Genomic DNA, 20282 nt, shown 5'->3' on the forward strand with positions numbered 1-20282 from the left:
TGATTAACTATGTTGTTTTGATTTACTCCCTGCTGCAGCTCCATCAGTGTGAGATAACTCACTCTCATCCGCTGGTGGTGGGCACCTTTCACGTGAGAAGCAAGCCATGACGGAATGTTTCATTAGGTCATTTCTGTATCCCGGGGAAAGCCGGCGCCGTTCAGATTGGTATCAGCATGACTGAACTTGAGATATGAATGTATATATGCACTGAACCCACTCGTCGTTGTTAGTGGGTCATGATGCCCCCTTTGGATATCTGATGAATACAACAGCGCAATATTTTATATCATATTAGATGATACACATGGATATATGTGAAGAAGGAGAGATAAACAATAGTAGCAAGCAAGTCACTTTGTTAAATCAAGGCCTGTGTTTTTGTGTCTGTTTGTATTTGCGTGCGTGTGTATTGGACAAAAAGCTCCTAAGAGCTACCTGATGTGAAAGCCCCTACTGAATGACCTACATCTTGAGCGTGCTTTGAGATCTACATCTCCAGTGCCCACCCGGTACCTCCGCAGCTCGGTGTGAGATGGCTGTACCTTGCAATTGTTGAAGCCTTCCCCAAACAGGGTGATCTCTGCGATGAGCGTGGAGTCCGGCACCACCATGGAGATGGGTCTGAACATGGACTTCAGGTTGTCCGGCAGCTCGCTGCGACCCGCATAGCCTGGGGGGGTACATGATGTGGTGATAGTCAGGGAAGGGACGCTTTCTAAACCCTCGGCAGGCTGACAGGCTCCACGGGAATGGAGTCATGGTAAAGCCTCTTGTGGGGGAGCTTTGAGCATTTCAGGTTTTTCATCTCAAAAACCGTGGGGGTCCTCATAAGGGTATTAAAACTGGTTGAGAGTGTTAGTGTTGCGCATGCGTGTTTTGGTGGGCCATATAGGTGAATGCTGGCTGACCAGGGTTCATGGTGATGAAGATGCCACAGGACCAGACCAGGCTGATCTCTTGTCCGTCGAAGACGAACTTGGTGAGGCCGGCAGAGAGGGCGGACAGGATGGAGAGGATCTGCTGGGCCACCACCGAGAGCACCTCGATGTTGATACGGTTAAACTCGTCGAAACATCCCCACGCACCTGTCTGGGGTGGCAAAGAAAAGCTGTTACTATGATCATTTATGATTCCACCACCATCACTATAATCACTACCACCATCACCATCACAATCGTCACCACCCCCCCCCCAACCCCACCGCCACAATCACTCCCATCCCCAACTCCATCCCCACCAACACCATCACTACCACCGCCATGCGCATGGTCCTACCTGAGCCAGGCCGGAGTACATGCGTCCCATGGACTTGTAGTCCAGGCCCTCGGAGCAGTTGACCACGATGACATACATGCCCAGGGCCTTGCCCAGGTCCTTCACCGTCTCCGTCTTCCCCGTGCCCGCCGGACCCTTAGGAGACCCCCCCCGGTGGAGGTGGAGGGCCGTGGTCAGGGTCATGTAGCACCTGGAACAGATAGAACGTAGTAATGGAAATAACTTTAATAGAGGATAGTTTTTATTATCTGGGTAGGAGACAGAAGGAAAGGATTTGATGTGCAGCCCTAAAGCCTAAGACCTCAAGCTTTGCCAGTTCCATGAATAGCAAATAAGGTCCAGAACAAGGACAGCAACTTATTTTCCTAGTTTGATATACATGGTTGTCTTAATACTTTGCCACAGGTGGACTGGTGTGTGAGTCTGCTATTCTAGCAGTGCCCTTGAAGATTATTTAGTAGTTGGGAAGGTAGAAAAGGTAGTTATGGTGTAGGTGAGTCTGCGCAGAGTTTCTTCACTATGTATCTTCTTGCATGTCATTTCAAATTCCCATCACTTCTTCACCATATAGTTTTGAATAATATGTTTTCATTGTAACAGGTTTTTTTTTCACATTTGCTGTCAAAGCGTGTCAGCAGCAAAACAATGGCCAAAGGTATAACCTGAACATCCAGCATTATGAATCACAGAACACCAACAAATCTTCTATAATTAAGAGTCTGGGCTTTGTAGGTTTCCATATGGGAGGCCGGAATAGTGATCACAAGGTAAAAAACACTCTGATCCTGGGTAGCATCTATGGTGTTGAATAGGGTGCCAAAACAGGTCAAACCGAATTCAGTTTGTTCATGAAATACGATTAATCCTGTTTTAATGAGGAAGCAGGGCTTTTTAAATTTACTTATGCCACCCTGTTGGCCAATAAGTGTCACGAGGACCATATAAAAGACCCATATCAATTAGCTTTATTACGTTCCCGCCCGGAACTATACTTGAATAATAATGCATGCAATATGGTCCCCTGTGTAAGGCAATGCTGGACCTTATTGCAGGGAAGCAATATGCCCAAAAGGGAGCACTAATTTACCCAATAACAGGTCTAATCCATTGCCGACATCCTCGCTATACACACGAGGTATAAGCCAGTGATTACACTGACAGCCTTAATGCTAGTGTCTGTCTGGTCCTGATGGAGGTCTGTAATTATACGTATTGCTAATCAAACAGGAGAACGTGTCCCGGCACCGCGCTATAGAGAGTCTGATACTAAACGCCTTGGTAATAGTGACTCGGGGTGAACAGCAGCGGGTGGATTCTGCTATCAAATAATGGAATGAATAGAGGCATTGGACATTGGCAGGAGATTAACCGGTAAATTGGGTGGACGACCGGAGGGCGAGAGAGAGAGAGAGAGGACATTGACCTGTCTGTCAGCGGGGTGATGACCAGGCGTCCAGAGTTGCCGAGGTACTCGTAGCCATACTTGAACTGCGTGTTCCGTCTGCCGGATAACGCAGTCGTCCACGTCCTGAGAGCGGAGAGCGAGGTAGACAAACAGAGCGAGAGAGGGCCGGAGCGAAAGAGAACGAGAGTGAGAGAGAGAGAGAGAGAGAGAGAGAGAGAGAGAGAGAGAGAGAGAGAGAGAGAGAGAGAGAGAGAGAGAGAGAGAGAGAGAGAGAGTGAGAGAGTGAGAGAGAGAGAGAGAGAGAGAGAGGAAGGGGTGGGAGAGAGAGAGGATGGGAGAGAGAGAGCAAAAGAGATAAAGAGAGAGAGAGAGAGAGAGAGAGAGGAGAGGAGAGAGAGAGAGAGAGAGAGAGAGAGAGAGAGAGAGAGAGAGAGAGAGAGAGAGAGAGAGAGAGAGAGAGAGAGAGGATGGGAGAGAGAGACAGCGAGAGAGAGTGATAGAGAGGAAACAGAGCGATAGAGACATTCAAAACAGAGAGAGGGACGGAGATGAATAAAGAGAGGGAGGAATGAGAGAGGCAATGAGAAACAGAAACAGAGAGTGAGAGATTGAGAGGGACAGAGAGACAGCGAGAAGGAAATAAAAGAGAAGAAAAACACAGTGAGAAGGAGGGAAAGGTTGACGTGAACATTTTTATTTAGCCTTTGTGTCTCCGTCCTCCGACTCAGACACTCATCTTGTACCGTGTTGTGCGTTTTATTCTGACAGACCAGTGGGGTGAGACCGGCTTCTCTGCTGCAACTTCCAAGGGTAGTCTGAGAAAAACAGCACAACAACAACCGAAAGAACACCAGAGTGTAGCGGCTAGAGGGCAAAGTGTGCCCAGTGGGCCTGGTGTGGCGGTGTTTCTGCCAGACACAGCAGGACGGGGCTGTATATTTGTCCTGCTTTTAGCCAGTCGCCGTGTTCTGAAACCTGTGAATGCCAAGCTTGCGGTAGCATCTTACATCTTATTAAGGAGATATTGACAGATAGGTTTGGAAACTCGAATGTGTGTATCCAGATGGGCGTGCATGAGTCATTGATCACCCTTGACTGAAATAGAAAAAGCTGAACAAACCTGGTATTGCATTTAAGCTTTTCAGATGAGTCCCTGAACTGGTAAGCGATATGTAAATCGTCACTTTTTAACCTATTTCATAAGGGAATATATAGCTTTTAACTTTATAAATACTCTGATCACACAATGGTATGTCCTGAACCAAATTGTATTTTTTTGGTTTAGTTTTGTGCGTCTTATTACTACTTGACTGACAGATTCAAGCTGTTATTCATAAGGAGTCATTATTCACCCATTGGGTGATAGAGGGGGTTAAAAAAGTAGCATGGAGGGAGACACCTTAACAGGAAGAGCAGAGCAACCACCATCTATTCTTACAGGGTTCCACTCTCAATTCATCACCTGACCTGGAGCCTCGACTGGCAGAAACACCACCCACTGGTTGAAGTAATTTGCAGTGTCTCTCATACTGCACAACAGCAAAAGCTAAAAGTGTACACACCCAGCACCTGGGCAGCTGTGATTAAATGTTCCGGTGTGTTACTGTAGGTCAGTGGAGGTGTTCTGAGGGCGAGTGACCTTAAAGTGCATTCAAGGCTGAGATCAAGCTGTGTCCCAGCCAACGCCGCCACAGGGACGTTTTTACACCGTTTATTATTTCATTTTTCTATTTTAACCTTAAGCCGCTGCCGGTTTTGGCTTCATTCCTCACTGCATGGGCTTCTCTGAAAGGATCCACTTTACACACATTCTAAATGCTCACAAAGGATCTATACTGAATAATGTGTAGGTTAACACGCTGTATCAACAGTGTTAATCACCCGTCCAACCTCGACCCAATGAACCTCACCCGAAAATTCTCAAACATAAAGGTTTGAACTCCCCCTTCGGTCACAGAATGTGCTCTTATTCATCTCCAACTATGGGACAACGAACAGTCAACAGTCCTCTGTCGACAAGTTATTCTCATAACACTGTGTTCCGTATGTCCCTATACTAAAACAGTCCCAACGAAAAACATGTTTACCACCTTTCCCCATACATCTAGTCATACCTCCACCATCCATCCCTCCATCCACCCAAACATCTATCAATCCCTCAACACATCAACCATCATTAGGGTCAATCCATCCTAAATCCATCTTTCCCTACACATATCTACCCAGCCTTCCATAATAGCAAAGTCAATCTTCAATGTCCCAGAGGGTCAACATGTTGTCATAGTAGTACAATATAACACAGAAGCACCAAGCAATAACCAAAACATCCTAACATCTTATCATTCCAGAGACAGAACAGCCCAGATGGAGGTGATGCGGTCGCTGCCGTACCTTCTCCCAGTAGAGGCGCAGCTGACAGAGCCAGTCGAAGGCGCTGACGTCGCAGCAGCCCATCTTGGCCAGCTTGTCCAGGACGTCGCGGGCGTGCACCTCCACCGTGACCAGCGCCACGATCTTCAGCCGCAGGATCTTGGACAGGTCGCCCCGGATGGCGTCCGAGTAGCGGTTGAGCAGGGACACCTGGAGGAGGAGGAGGAGGGGATTGAGGAGGAGGAAGGAGTGGGGATGTTTGATTGGCGCTCAGATGCAGTGCACATCCACTTCCCCACAGGGAGGTTGATAAAACACATCTTATAAGCCGGCGGTTTTGTCTTTGAAGTCGATTGGATTTTTAACCACGGAGCAAGTCCACCATTACCAGTGCACAAAGGCTTGCCTTTCAGCCCCTCCGGTCCGCCACATTTCCAAATTGCCGGAGCAAAGTAAGAGGGCAACGGAACATTGTGAGGATAATTAAAAGTGGAACAGGACGATCCCCCACTGACTCGCCGATGCACGCGATGACTGCCAATAACCGAGAGAGAAATGAACCTGCTTGATGAGAGAATTTTGAACCGGAACAAAGAGCAATGAGATGTCTCCGTTGGGTTCCCAACTCACTCTTCCAAGCCCACTACCGAACCGGTTATGAAATTCATTTTGAAATCTTATGATGATGATTGAAGTTCTGAGGGGCAGACGTGTAGTGTCATTTCTAGGGTGTGTGAGACAGCTTCCCAAACCCTTACCTGCATCTTAATGACACGTAGCTGAAGGAACTGTAAGTTGATATGGATGAAAGTGTCCAAATAGTAATCAGAAAATGTATTTGATTAAATATGTGATCACATATTTTTAATGAATCAGTTTGTGTCATGGGGCTTTTAGTTTGACAAACACAAACTATTTTCATTTGTTTCTCCAACCTGTTTTTTCTTCAGGGCCCTGAGATCAGACTTGTCGCCCTTCTCCTTGCCTGAGATGAGGGTCCTGGTCACGTCGGTGGTCCACTGGATCTGACTGGCCGCGATCACCATCTGGGAGAGACGCCCAATGGTCAGCACCACACATCCATCTTTCCAGAGCTAACAACTGTCCTTCAAAGCTAACAATTCCGACCCCATTGTTTTATTCAATAAGAAAAGTACAAATCTGAAGCCTAATCGAATAGCTTTGACATTTCATTAGCTAAAGACATTTCTGGGATTTGTAAAATAATTTCTTCCTTCTAGTTTATTTTTGTAATGAACAGAGGCTTGAAAACGGCTTCGTCGACAAAATAAAAGGTGCCCGTCAGACTGTTTCACAAAGGCAGAAGTCATTCAATCATCCATTCATGAATCAGACACGGTTTGAGTGAAGACCATGTCACGGTGTGTCTCTCAGTCACAGTCGGAAGAAGGAGAGACACATTAGGGAGGTGGGAAGGTGAAACAGGGGGGAGAGACAAACGTACCTGTCCGGGCCAATCTCTGACCCATTTGTCTCTCTTGGCCGTCATCTTCTGAAGCGCCAGGCGGCAGTTCCTCAGGGAGTCCTTGAGCGTGGTGCGCATGGACCGCTCAATGTCACAAAGCCAGCACTGCTCACATACGCACGCACACACACACACACGCACACGCACGCACGCACACACGCACGTACGACACACACACACGTACGACACACACACAGACATTTCCCTCGAAAGTCAAACCACTGTGTCAATGCACCTCGTGAATATGTAATTTCAGAGCAGACATGGCCAACGAGGGGCCAGGGTTCACGCAGTACCTCGACTGGTTTTTCCAGGGACACCGACTGGGTGAACTCAACAAACTCTCCGTCCGCAGAGAACATCCCGTTGGCCTCCATCTTGTTGCCGCTCACTCCCGCCTATGGAGAAAGGAAAATATATTTACCTGAATGCGCTTGGCTGTATGTCAGTATGTCAGTCCGATTGCCTCATTCTCCTGATCTCTCTGTCAGTTTATTGTCATTCTCCACAGTTGTGTGTGTTTGTGTGAGATCATGCGTGGGTGCGTGCATTTGTCTCTGTGTGTGTGCACCTTAGCGATCTGCAGTCTGGTTATGTTATCGAAGCACTTCTTGAGGTGGGGCTGCACGGCGGTAGGGTTGCGCGACTGCCCCAGGATCTCCAGCAGGTCGTCGTTGGACAGGAAGTAGAACCTGGGGAACACCTGCCGCTTGGTCTCCAGGTACATGTCCAGTGCCCGCTGGATCTCCTCCAGCTTCACGTTCATCTCCACCAACTTATCCTGCAGGCCTGAGGCAGACAGACGGACGGATGGAAGTTCACTGTAACTCTACACTATTTACAACACCACAGTGACATGGTCCAAGACTCTGACTGGCTGCTGTCTGTAATCGTGTAACGATATGAGGTTTTGTTAACGTTTCATTCGTACATATGGTACACTTATAACATGGCTTCATCTTAGGGAAATTGCGGTCATTGGAGCCTCACACACATTTCATCAGATTCAGCTTCAATGGGCCAAAAAGGTTTTTATTTTATTATTTAAAAACTAGTGATTATACAGACAGTGGCAGTTTTGCTTTATGAGTGTGATGTCGTTGGGCTAAAGATGGTGTTTTGGTGGTGTATTGCACCAGGGTAGTACTAGTGGTGGTGTAATAGTACTAGTGGTGGTGTAACAGTACCAGGGTAAGTACTAGTGGTGGTGTAACAGTACTAGGGTAAGTACTAGTGGTGGTGTAACAGTACCAGGGTAGTACTAGTGGTGGTGTAACAGTACCAGGGTAGTACTAGTGGTGGTGTAACAGTACCAGGGTAGTACTAGTGGTGGTGTAACAGTACCAGGGTGACCGGTGCCCCTCAGGGCATTGTTGTCCTTGTGGAGCCGGTCCATGATGCACTTCCAGCTGGAGTTGATGTCGTCGAAGTCTTTGGATTCACAAGGCAACTGCTTTCTGATGTCCTCCCCCATGAAGATGTTCTGGATCACAGACGTTGAAGACAGAGAGAGAGAGAGAGAGAGAGAGAGAGAGAGAGAGAGAGAGAGAGAGAGAGAGAGAGAGAGAGAGAGAGAGAGAGAGAGAGAGAGGGAGGGAGGGGGAGAGAGAGAGAGAGAGAGAGAGCGAGAGGGAGGGAGGGAGGGAGATTGTGAGGGAGAGAATAAGAATTGATATAGAAGTTAGGAAGGAACCAGGGTAGATAGAGCAAGATAGGAAGAGTGAGAATGTGGGCAATAGATAGAGAGAGAGAGAGATAGAGGAGAGAAATAAAAGGGAGACCAGATGGTAGAGAGGCAGTTAAGACCAGACAGTGCCAGTTCAGATGCTAACCCGCTAACCTGCTCCAGGTGTTGTTTTTTTTGCATCCACCGACACAAGAAGAACAACAACAGTAACAGCTCTAGCCGCCGTACCCGGCAGAATGCTACTCAAACAGAGAGCGCCCGCGCCCTGTCTACACAGAATCATCCAAACAAGCCCAAAGTGATCCAATGTTGTCGGAGACAGCTTGCTGTGGCCCCGTAATGTGGGATACTTAATGTTGGGTTGGGGCGCTCTCGGTTCTCCGCCCTCCGTGACCCCTGTAACCACGTCTTGCACCGTGTGTGATGGACAAAAGGAGAACACACACACTCTGTTTCTGCAGTACACCAAACTCTGAAACCACTTTCTAAGTGTGACCTGCAACCTTATCTCCCTTCCCCTCCTCTACCCTTATCCCTCTTCTTCCCTGTCCTCTCCTCCCCTTCCCTCCTCTCTTTCCGTCTCATTTCTCCATGTATGCCCCTCCTCTCATGACCGACTGACCTGCTGTATATTTCCCTGTATGTAAAAACTAAAAGACAGATACAAATTTTCAATGTTCACTTATTACACAACAACGGGTCATAGTGCCAAAGAGTAACCATAGACATTTACGAGCATAGCAAATGCATACATGTTGCCGTTTGTGGTGCCAAACTGTGTGAGCCAAACTGTGGCCAATGTGGTTTACGTTAATTGATCTCAGGATCTTGGTGTTTTTTTTCTTCCAGCGTATATGAAGGAGGGAGGGAGTAGAGCGGGTCTATGAACTCATGCATTCCTCCTAATAATCAATGACAGAACTAACTATCTAAACCGTACATACAAGACAGTTTACAATGTTGACTGACATTAATGGAAAAAGTAAACACATTTCATTGTGGATCGTTCTCAAATGAAACAACTTTAAGATACCTTCACTTTAACTTTACTAAAATGATTTCATAATGATTTACAAATAATTTGATATTTGAAAGTGAATACTGGTGAATACAGGTTTGCCGTTTTCCCTACTAAATTATTCCAAACACAAGAAGAAGAAGAAGAAGAAGAAGAAGAAGAAGAAGAAGAAGAAGAAGAAGAAGAAGAAGAAGAAGAAGAAGAAGAAGAAGAAGAAGAAGAAGAAGAAGAAGAAGAAGAAGAAGAAGAAGGCAGAGAAAGAGTAGAAAAGGAAGAGCAGAAACAGAGAGCCCGTCAGAAGAGAGACAAGATGACAGCGCCTACTTCCAGGTACATCCACTGCCTCTGCACGGTGAGCACCATCTCGGTGACCTCCATCACCAGGGACAGGCAGCGCTCCCAGCGGTCCACTTCCTGGTCGAAGGCCCTCACGAAGCGAGACGCCTTCATGGTGGACAGGCTGACCTGGTTGTCCTCCAGGGCCTGGAAGAGCTCCTCCGTAGTGCTGGGATGGGACGGAGAGAGAGAGAGAGAGAGAGAGAGAGAGAGAGAGAGAGAGAGAGAGAGAGAGAAATAAAGTCTGCACCTGTTAAGGGGTTGAGTTCCTCTCGATATGTTAACTGTTTGCCCCATTCATTATAAATACAGATGTGTTTTTCTTACACCGATGCACCGATGCACACAGACAAACACACAATTGACACAGGCACACAATACTGCAGGTGGCTTGCTTACAACATGGGGGCCACAGAAAAAGAATGTGTAGGCTTGTGTGTGTGTCTGCGTGTTTCAGTATATGTATGTATGCTTGAATTAATTGTCTTCACAATGCGGGGCAGTACCTGCAGAAATACATAAATAAAACAGAGAGACACACACACAAACTTCCCAACGTGTATACACTGAAGGTGACATCCTAACAGAGAACTCAGACGCTGTGTAGGGAGAACACATATAGACTTAAAGGACAACAAACAGCACACGCACACACACCAACACACACAAACGCACACGACACAGGAGGGGGGACAGGAGGGCGAAGTGAAGCAGCGCTGGTCTTCTGCCCCCCTGCTTAGCGTGCCCGGTTGCCATGGCAGCAGTCTCTGCGCGGCACTGCGGCTGTCGCCATGCCAACCACAAAGGCAGCCTTCCGTGAGGATCAGAAGAGGCTGGGTGACACCTGACGAACACGCACGTAGAAACGAGCACGGGCATAATCACAAACACACACACAAACACACACACACACACACCAACGCTCACACACACGCGCACACAAACACAGTAGGCATGGATGCAGTAAAAGGACAGGGGGGTAACAAAGAAAAAACCGGTGCAGGTGAGATGATGGGTTGGGTTGAAATACACGGAGAGAGCAAGGCCATGTGCATGCACACATGCACCACAGGTTGGAGCGCTGCTCCACTCTGTCTAATTACAGGTCCTGCCAGGGTCTGGTCTGATTGAGCCACACACATGGCCTCATGCTATCTCCCTCAACCTCTCTCTCCCTCTGATTTAGGAAATGATCTTAGACACCTATTTGTTATTGTTTTGTTTTTTTGTGGAATACCTTTCACTGAAAGTTTCTCTATCACACACTCTTCCTTATTCTCTCCCAAACAAACTGTCTCCTACTCATAATCTGATGCATGCACAAACACACACACTGCACACAGTATGTGTTTATGAGCACTCTAAGGACATGAGCCCCCTGTTACCTCGCATTGAACCTGAGACACACACACTGACCACATATTAATAACCTGGGCTCCCAATGGCAATTTGAGCCCTCAAGGACTTTGTGTGCCAGGATAGAGACAGAGAGCCATGCAGAGAGAGGAAGGAAGCTAGATCAGAGAGAGAGCGAGAGAGCGAAAGCGCGAGTGCGAGCGAAAGAGAGAGAGTAAGAGACAGAGAGAGAGAGAGCCAGGGCGAGAGACTTTGAGAGAGGGAAAAAGAGTGAAGGTGATCGACAGAGAGCAAGGGAGAGAGAGAGAAAGAGCCAGATGAGGGAGAGGGGAAGTGAGCCAGAGAGACAGAGCGGGGGAGACAGAGAGGGAGAGAGTAATGGGGTAATACATGCAGGTTCTTATTCATGCTGATTCCCCTGCTGCAGTTTGGCAGCCTCATTTACCTAAACAATACATCTCAGAGTACAGAAGACACACAGGTAGGGCCCTTTCTGTGTGTGTGTGTGTGTGTGTGTGTGTGTGTGTGTGTGTGTGGGTGTGTCTATGTGTAGGTGTGCCTGTGTGTGTGTGTGTCTGTGTTTGTGTACATGGGTGTGCATCATTCTTATCCCAGTGATTGAGTGTTATTGCCCTCTCAGTTTCCAAATGGTGGGATTTGTGTGTTAGAGTGAAACAGTGAGAGACGCTAGCGGAACAGGACAGTGTGTGTGTGTGTGCACATCAGTATGTAAAGTGCACGGACGTCTCGGTAAGGGGGGTGGGGTCGGGCCGAGGGTGGGTGGGTGATTCGGTGCCATCTGCCGTAACGAGTGAAGAGAGGAAGAGTTCAGGGAAATGGGCATAAATGAATAAAAAGGAGGGAAAATGGAGGCATGAAGGGACTGACGGGGAGACGAAATGTGGTGCTTGACCTCTAGTTTGAAGGGAGTGGCGAAACTCTCCAGCCCTCTCTCTCACACGCTATGACTCTCTCTCTCTCTCTCCCCCCCCCCCCCCCCCCCCCTCTCTCTCTCACTCTCTCTCCCTCTGCTGCTGGAGGCTCCCGACCACTTCAATGTGGTACGGTTCATCGGCCAGGCACATTCACCGTACACACATACATACACAAATACACACACACACACACACACAAATACACACACTGTGCAAGGGACAGCACAATGCAAAGTGGACGCCTACAACATATTCCCACAGTAAGGATTTACACCTTAAGCGAGTAATTGGATGAGATTAGCGTTCCGTGTGAAGGGAGCAAAGCCACACAAACACACATGTACCCACACCACACACAAACACACACACACACACACACACACCAACATACAGACTCAAACCCACTGTGTTTATCCATACTGACATAACGTTCTGACTCAGCACACAGACAAAACATATGGGCCGACCTTAAGCATCTATAGGTAACCATTGACCCATGTCAGGTTACACACAAACACACACACACACACACACACACACACACACACACACACACACACACACACACACACACACACACACACACACACACACACACACACACACACACACACACACACACACACACACATACACACACACACACACACACACACACAGATGGAGGTATTAGTGCTTAAGCAATACTGGTCTGGAAGCAGGGGCTCTGGATGTTTACAACAGAAAGCAGAGGATTGACCTACATTATTATCACGCAAAGAGCACGATGGCCAAGGCATCTAAACTGCTGACCTGCTCCTAACACACACAAACACCGACAGGAAAAAACTCACACACATGGGGACACATACACTCACAGACATATGTGGCACGTGTGAGAACCATTGTTATGATATGAAAATATGTGCTTATTCAATTTTCAATCAACTTCATGTAAACGCATACAAACGCTCATTAACACAAACACGCACACGCACACACAAATACACACACACCGAAACACAAGCTTTTCATTAGCTGTCCGGGCCGACGACTGTAAGCGCTTGGACCACAAAGCAGTGACCCCATACACACTCACTCTCCCTGCACACACACATTTTGTGTTGGCTTGATCTGCCAGGCATATCTACCGACACGCACACGCATTTGCACACCCACCCTCACACACACCCTCATCTGTGCACCTACACACAGGCATATTTGGGGATTTAGAGTGGCACACAACCATGGATGCCTGGGCCAACTGGGCTTACAAACACACACACAGAGACACACACTCCCACGCCAACACCCAAACTACACACATACAACCCTGCGTGCTTGCATGACTTTTTCCACCACAGTAAAGCGTAGGTAGAAACGTCTCGCATGAATGCGGCCCTATTAGGTGCGTTTGAAACGCTGACTGCTCTCGCTGCATAGTGACCCGAGCATCTCCCCTCCCCCCTCCCACATCATAGAGTCCACTGTGTGTGTGTGCACCATGACTTGTTTCCACCAGAGTGGGTCCTGGAGTTTTGTTTTTCACAATGCCGTATCTTTTCATACAGTCATGTGTGGCAGCAGCTTTACTAAACGCTGTGTGTGTGTGTGTGTGTGTGTGTGTGTGTGTGTGTGTGTGTGTGTGTGTGTGTGTGTGTGTGTGTGTGTGTGTGTGTGCGCGTCTGTGTTTTTGTGTGTGCCCGAGGGCACATGTGCACCGTGTGTTGATGCTCTGGAGGGTTTCTTGCGGCACAAAGAACAGGTGAGATACAAGCAAATAATAAAACACTGCCAGCGCATCCACTCACTCACACCCATTACACAAACACACACAAACACATTACCCACACACAATACACACACACCCACACTGCATACTTATAAAAGGAAAACGATTGAGAGTGGATAAATGTCGAACACAGTGTGCTGCTCCAGCAGAAAGACAGCGGGCTACAGAGCAGCGAATGAACGCCCGGCGAAATGCACAAACACGCAATTGTTCCAACGAAAAACCTTTCCCCATTTCTCAAGGAGTTGCCAGTCTGGCCCCGGTTAGAAATCAGGAGAAAAATGCGGTGGATAATTAGGACCATGTCCGCGCGGCCGCACTGTGTTTACACCACTGGATGTATTTGTGCGCTATGCCTCCAAGGGCTATGAGAGCATTTGACAGCATCTGCGATATATGAGAATGTATGTTCCGTTGAGCGCACAGTGTGTGTGCGTGTGTGTGTGATGAGCATTTGTGTGTGTGTGTGTGCACGGGTGCGTGTGTGTGTGTGATAAATGCGTGTGTGTGTGTTGGTAACCCATGTTATGCTAGGGTTTGCCCCTGTGCCTTTCTTTAAGTGTGTGACCTGCGGGGCCTTCAAAAACTGTATTCAACCCCCCCAACCCGGCCCCTCACTCCCTCTACCTCCCCTTCTTGGTCCAGAGCTCCGTGCCAGGGAGTGGATCCAGTTGTAATGCCTGTGACATCCATGCGCTCAGACCCCATTTGTGTGTGCATGCGTGTGTGTATGTGTGTGTGCGTGCGTGGGTATAATCGTGTCAACTGCTGGGAGGTTAACCAAATCCAGTAAAAAGGAATAAAGAAAGAAATCATGTCATGTCATGTTTGATTGTTCAGGGCGATGCTCCGGTCATACGGAAACGGGCCATTCCTTATTTTTTTGTTTTGTTTGTTTTCCAACTTGTTGTCTACGCAGCGCAGAGAGCTACCCTGGCTTTGAGAAAAAAACATGGGCAGGGAAACAATGGATTTGATGTTGGACCGCTGGGATGGCACATTGCTCGGCTTTAGCCTGTTTACGTGATGTTGTTTTGTGTTATATGTTCACTCGGCAATCAAATGGTGGGAGAAAGTGTTAGCATCGCTCTGCGTGAGTTGTTTGTTTACATTGTCTGTCGCCCGGCCAAGTGTGATGAAGGCAGGAAAGATGGATATCGGGCCTCTGGGTCTTTCTCCGGTTAGCTTTGTTGTACTATTATTATTATTATTTTGTTTCTTGTCATTCCCCGATCGCTTGGCAGCCAGTCTGTTGCTGGAGAGGCCTGTGTTAGCTCCAGAGATAGCCATCTTTTCTACCATCGCGGTTGCCGAGTTTTGCTTGGGAGCTGCGGCATGCTTTGCATTAGCAGCAGCGCGGCTGCTTCCAATTGGCTGAGAGTCGTCACGCTGGTGGTACCCCCACCCAAAGCCCCTGGCCCACCACCATCGCAAAATGTAAAAATGCGTGTAAAAAAAACAGCAACACATATTATGCAGACACATATGTGTAGAACCAGCATATGCATATAGTCTACAGAATGTAAATGTTTTGTTTGGGTTTTAGACTATGCAATCCCTTCTACCTTTTACAATCATCCACAAATCAGGAACATTTGAGAGGGGGTTTGGCTGAACGGGCTTCCTCCCCTGTGTGCCGACTGTAGGGGCCAGCGTTGGACTAGTAGTACAGCCTACCTACTCACTGTACAATCAGCGGCCCTGGCTGGGGCCTCTCATTGAGCCAGGCCCCAGGACTTATTCTAATGTGCAGCAGATGGCCAGCTGCATTTCTGCCCCATTCATCTCCCTCTCCCTTGCTGTTGCCCCGAGCCATAGCTTGGGACGAGAGAGGGCGGGAAGGAGAGCGTGAGAGATTAAGGGTACCTACTGTAAAGTGCAGTCACACAGGAGCGGTTAGGGCTTGAGATACTTTCAAGCTTAATTCAAGAGACCTCCTGTTTAAGGGGCTGCCTCTCTGGCTTACATTCGTGAATCCATGTAGTGCCATAGATGGGGATATAGACTCGTAAGGATGGGCCCATAGACTGATAGTTTGCCACAGAACGACCCTCATCATGAGAAGACACAAAGCTATCAAGGTGGTGTTGAGGGGGACCATGAAACCAGAGCCTGTTCCAAGAGAGAGAGAGGGAGAACGAGTGAGATGGAGAGAGTATGTGAGAGAGACCGCACGAGAGAGAAAGAGAAAGAGAGAAAGCAAGCGTGTTGGGGAGATACTGGAGGTGACCACTGGATGGCAGTATTGAGCTACAGTGTGCCGTGGGGCCTGTGTTCCCGGTGAGTGAGGAACAGCCACTGCTGAAGATATAATAAAGACACAAATCAATGGCCATAATTCAGCAGACAGCCACAGCCTTGGTTAAAGTTATAGTTCCTACTTCCTGTTTTCCCACAGTGCCCTCGCCACGTACCCTGCCTCTCATGCAGAGAAGGAGACAGCAACAGAGTCACATTAGGACAGACTTATATGGAGACAGACAGGTAGGCAGACGGACAGGGAAACAGACAGATAGATGGATCGAAAAATAGTAAAGAGATGGTCAGACGTGTTCAGGGTTAAAGAGAGACAGACCCACGGACAGATGGATAAACACACACAGATGGATAGACAGACATAGATCGATAGAGAGACAGATAGATGATATGACATACAGGTAGAAAGAGACAGGCCGACAGAAATCCATGAAGATAGTGGTTAGACAGACTGACAGACAGACAGAGAGAGAAAAATCAGGTGACACTGTGTGTGTCTCTGTGTGACACACACAGAGACAGACAGACAGAAAGCATAGCAGCTGATGCAATAAAGGAGATGGGGGATGGTGCCTCTCACAACGACTATTACAACCAGCTATCAAGCTCATCGGGGACTAGGCATCAAAAAGAGAAACAGAGAGAGCAAGAGAGACAGAGGTGTGGGTGTGTGCGTGTGTGTGTGTGTGTGTGTGTGTGTGTGTGTGTGTGTGTGTGTGTGTGTGTGTCTGTGTGTGTGTGTATGTGTGTGTGTGTGTGTGTGTGTGTGTGTGTGTGTGTGTGTGTGTGTGTGTGTGTGTGTGTGTGTGTGTGTGTGTGTGTGTGTGTGCGTGCGTGTGCGTGCGCACGTCCTGCCGCCACCATTTCCCCATGTGTGTGTGGGTACATGAGCGAACATGCCAGGCAATTGTTTTGTCAGCGATGGTTCCCCAGGGAGTCATTTGGAGTGCAGTTGGAGAAAAGATTAGACGGGAAGATAGAGCGCATGCATGCACATGGGTTCCCGGGCACAGCGAAGGAAGACGGCGTGGAGTGTGTGTGAGTGTGGGTAAGTGTATGTTTACGGAGCACAATGGCAGAAAACACAAAAAAAACACGCTTGTGGGTGTGTCAAACAAACCCTGTACCAACAACAGCAAAAACGGTTGTGTTTTTGATCTGCCATGATTGCGGATTTCATCACAAACAGCGTAAGAGTGGTCACAGGGATTTGTCTTCATAAAGGGAGAGTGTGTGTGTGTGTGTGTGTGTGTGTGTGTGTGTGTGTGTGTGTGTGTGTGTGTGTGTGTGTGTGTGTGAGAGAGACAGCCGAGGCGAGGGACAGTGAGGGATGAATGGCTCCGGCTAGCGTGGTAATTTCAGGTGATTTGTGCCCGCCGTTATTGTAAAAAAGGCTAGCCAGGGATGCAGCTGTGTGGTGGCTCACACTTCTGCTTACAGACCTACAGGAGGCCCCAAACACACACACAAACACACACTCACACACACACACAGAAAATACCCTTCATTGCAAGGAGCGATGATTCTTTAGTCGCTTCAATAATCCCCATTACTTACTGCATGGACAGGGAACACACACATACACATACACACACAGATGATCCCTGGCCGGTGTGTGTGTGTGTGTGTGTGTGGGATGTCTTCCTGCGTGTCCTACTCATATCATGCCTGGTATCTCCATTAATCACCCCAGCCGGGCCCGACGCTAGCCATCCGTTATTGAAAGACACAATCATTTGGAATTGCTTCAGTTCCCTCACCCCTTCCCCGGTGGCAGCCTGCAAGAGTACCAGGAGGCTCCAGGAGCACGAGGCAACCAGCGAGCGGAGATATCGACCAGGATGCCGTACCTCCCTTCCTACCCCATTTTTTTGTAGCAAACGGAGGTGTCCCTATTTGTGTGTGTCTCTCCCTCTCTCTTTTCCCTCTCACTCTTCCCTCTCTTCTCTCCATCCTCCCCTGTCACTCCCATATACCCTCTCTCTCCATCTCTCTGCCGCTCTCTCCAGTATCGACTTTTCACGTCTGTTTGCCTAGTTCCGTCGATGGAAGAGAGAGAGAGAGAGAGAGAGAGAGAGAGAGAGAGAGAGAGAGAGAGAGAGAGAGAGAGAGAGAGAGAAAGAGGGAGGGAGGCTGGTGTTGTGTTGTGTTTGAGAGCAAAAAAAGGCGAAATAAGGGAAAGGAAATAATGGAAATAATTTCTCCCCTCCTTCTTCTGAACAAAATGGCTGGTGGTAACAAGGACGGTGATTTAGTACAGAGAGAGGGAGAGAGACTACACAAAGCAATAGGAGACTGAGAGGACAGAGAGAGAGACGATAAGAGAATGACGAGTGAGTGGATGAGGTAAAGAGAGCGAGAGGGAGAAAGGGAGGGAAACATAGAAGGTAGCGAACGAGAGAGAAAGTGAGGGCCATGGTGCCAAATCGGAACCTCTCTCCAAAACAGCGAGGGAGGGCGAGTGACACACAAAAGGGACAGGAAACCATTAGTAAGCTTCTTTTCATGCTCCCGCCTCTTCTCTGCCACCCTGTCTTACACTCATTCACTCTCTACAACTCACTACCCCTTTCAGGGTAGTATTACCCGCCTCTACAGGGTGTTACGCATGTTGCTGGTTCTATTCGTGGTCGACAATTTTAGTAACACGTCAGACACATGTCCTCTATCTCCTTCATCAATACTGGTTGATGTTTTCAGGGGATAATTAACGAACATCTCTAAATGAACCCTGTCCCAGACAGACCTCGGGTAATATTCATCCCCCAGCCAACGGGTTATGTTCACATCACATCCAGAAGCAATCCTGGGCTACATGCACTAATCCTACTAAAAATAATGTATTCCCTGAATGTAAGTCGCTTTGGATAAAAGCAATAAAGACATACAAGTAACCTAGTATGTACCTGTATCATCACGTGTCCGTGATCCAAAACTTTGATTACAGGAAAAAACGTTGATGACTTTTCAACATTCAGTGAATAAGAGATGAGTTAGAGAACAGACAAGAGAGGGAAGTTAGCGTTAGTTCAACATGTGGAGGGTAGGACAGACTAAGTGTTTATCCGTGTCTCTCCATTATCGACTGGTTTGTGTCTCCATTCCTTCTTCCTGAGGTTAATGGGAAAACAAGGTGGGGAGGGGAGGGGGACCACACACACACGCACGCACAAATGCACGCACACACGCACAAACCCCTCTCTCTCGTGAAGCGCTTATGAAGTACAAACTCTGGAAGTGAACAGAAGTCATAGAGATTTGGTATTTACGCACACATGAAAAAAACATGAGACTACGAGACATGCAGGAAAAAGCAGAGACATACAGCGATCATGACTGAGTACTCTACCAGTTTGTTATTTCATGTTATTTTGAATTCAGTGAACTGCATAGATGCATAAACACACACACACACACACACACACACACACACACACACACACACACACCCACACCCACACCCACACCCACACCCACAACCCACACACACACACACACCCACATATGAACACAAACAGCTGGAAAATATCCCTATGGCTAGATGGCCAAATCCATCATTCCTGGCCCGACTTAAACACGAAAATAAACAAGTGCACCATCAGAATCATAGACATAAGATTCAAACATAAATACCCAAACATCAATTATTATTCATAAGCAGCCAGGCACATAAACATCTGTAGTAACGGTAACAAAATCAATTTATAGGAACAAACATAATCCACTGCACTTCAAGCCAGCCACAGCAGAACACTGGTGGTGGGGGGGGGGGGGAATTTAAAATTCACACCGCTCATTATTTAGCATTCTCCACCTTGGCCATAGCATGACATACCCGGGCGTATAAACCAACTCTAACGTGTTGCGATGCAGCCGAGCCAGCGCCTAGGGCCTATCCACAATGCTAGCCGCAGCAGGAAAAACAACTAAACCCTTTCTTTCATCCTCCGCAGATACATGATTTACAATGTACACACACACACACCGAAAGGAACCACACAGACTGGATTCATCTGGGAAAGATGGGCAATGCATTCAGGCAGAACCCCTTAGATCAAACACAAACACTTACGTCAACCAAGACATCAAAGGGGGGGTAGAGTAGAGAAGGGGTTTGGGCATCTTGCTCAAGGATTCCTACTGGACATAGGGGATGGAAGCCAGTACCTTTTAGCTGGGAGTGGCACACCCCTCGCTATGACTGCACTATCATGTCCCCTAAGTATAACCGTCTCACTCGCTCTCTCTCTCTCTCTCTCCCCCATCCAGACTCGTGTTCGGGGGTGCTGTGCTATAAAACCCTCATGTGATGGTAGGAGAGGGGCGGTGATTCAGGTGGGGGGAGAGGGTGGATTATCCACTCCATCAACTTGAGGAATAGAAG

The 20282-nt window shown here is 48.0% G+C and overlaps 1 protein-coding gene across 1 annotated transcript in view; it reads right to left on the minus strand.

Annotated features, from left to right (window-relative positions):
* Nucleotides 1-20282, minus strand: part of dnah2 (dynein, axonemal, heavy chain 2) — a 212076-nt gene that overhangs the window by 95077 nt on the left and 96717 nt on the right. The window contains 12 exon segments of the mRNA XM_060035906.1: nucleotides 546-673; nucleotides 912-1092; nucleotides 1279-1468; nucleotides 2702-2775; nucleotides 2777-2806; nucleotides 5075-5263; nucleotides 5989-6099; nucleotides 6519-6644; nucleotides 6836-6937; nucleotides 7111-7328; nucleotides 7884-8022; nucleotides 9569-9765. Of these exon segments, the coding sequence (XP_059891889.1) occupies nucleotides 546-673; nucleotides 912-1092; nucleotides 1279-1468; nucleotides 2702-2775; nucleotides 2777-2806; nucleotides 5075-5263; nucleotides 5989-6099; nucleotides 6519-6644; nucleotides 6836-6937; nucleotides 7111-7328; nucleotides 7884-8022; nucleotides 9569-9765 (1685 nt within the window).

Source organism: Gadus macrocephalus, chromosome 17 (genome assembly GCF_031168955.1).
Source record: "Gadus macrocephalus chromosome 17, ASM3116895v1".
Classification (NCBI taxonomy): Eukaryota; Metazoa; Chordata; class Actinopteri; order Gadiformes; family Gadidae; genus Gadus; species Gadus macrocephalus.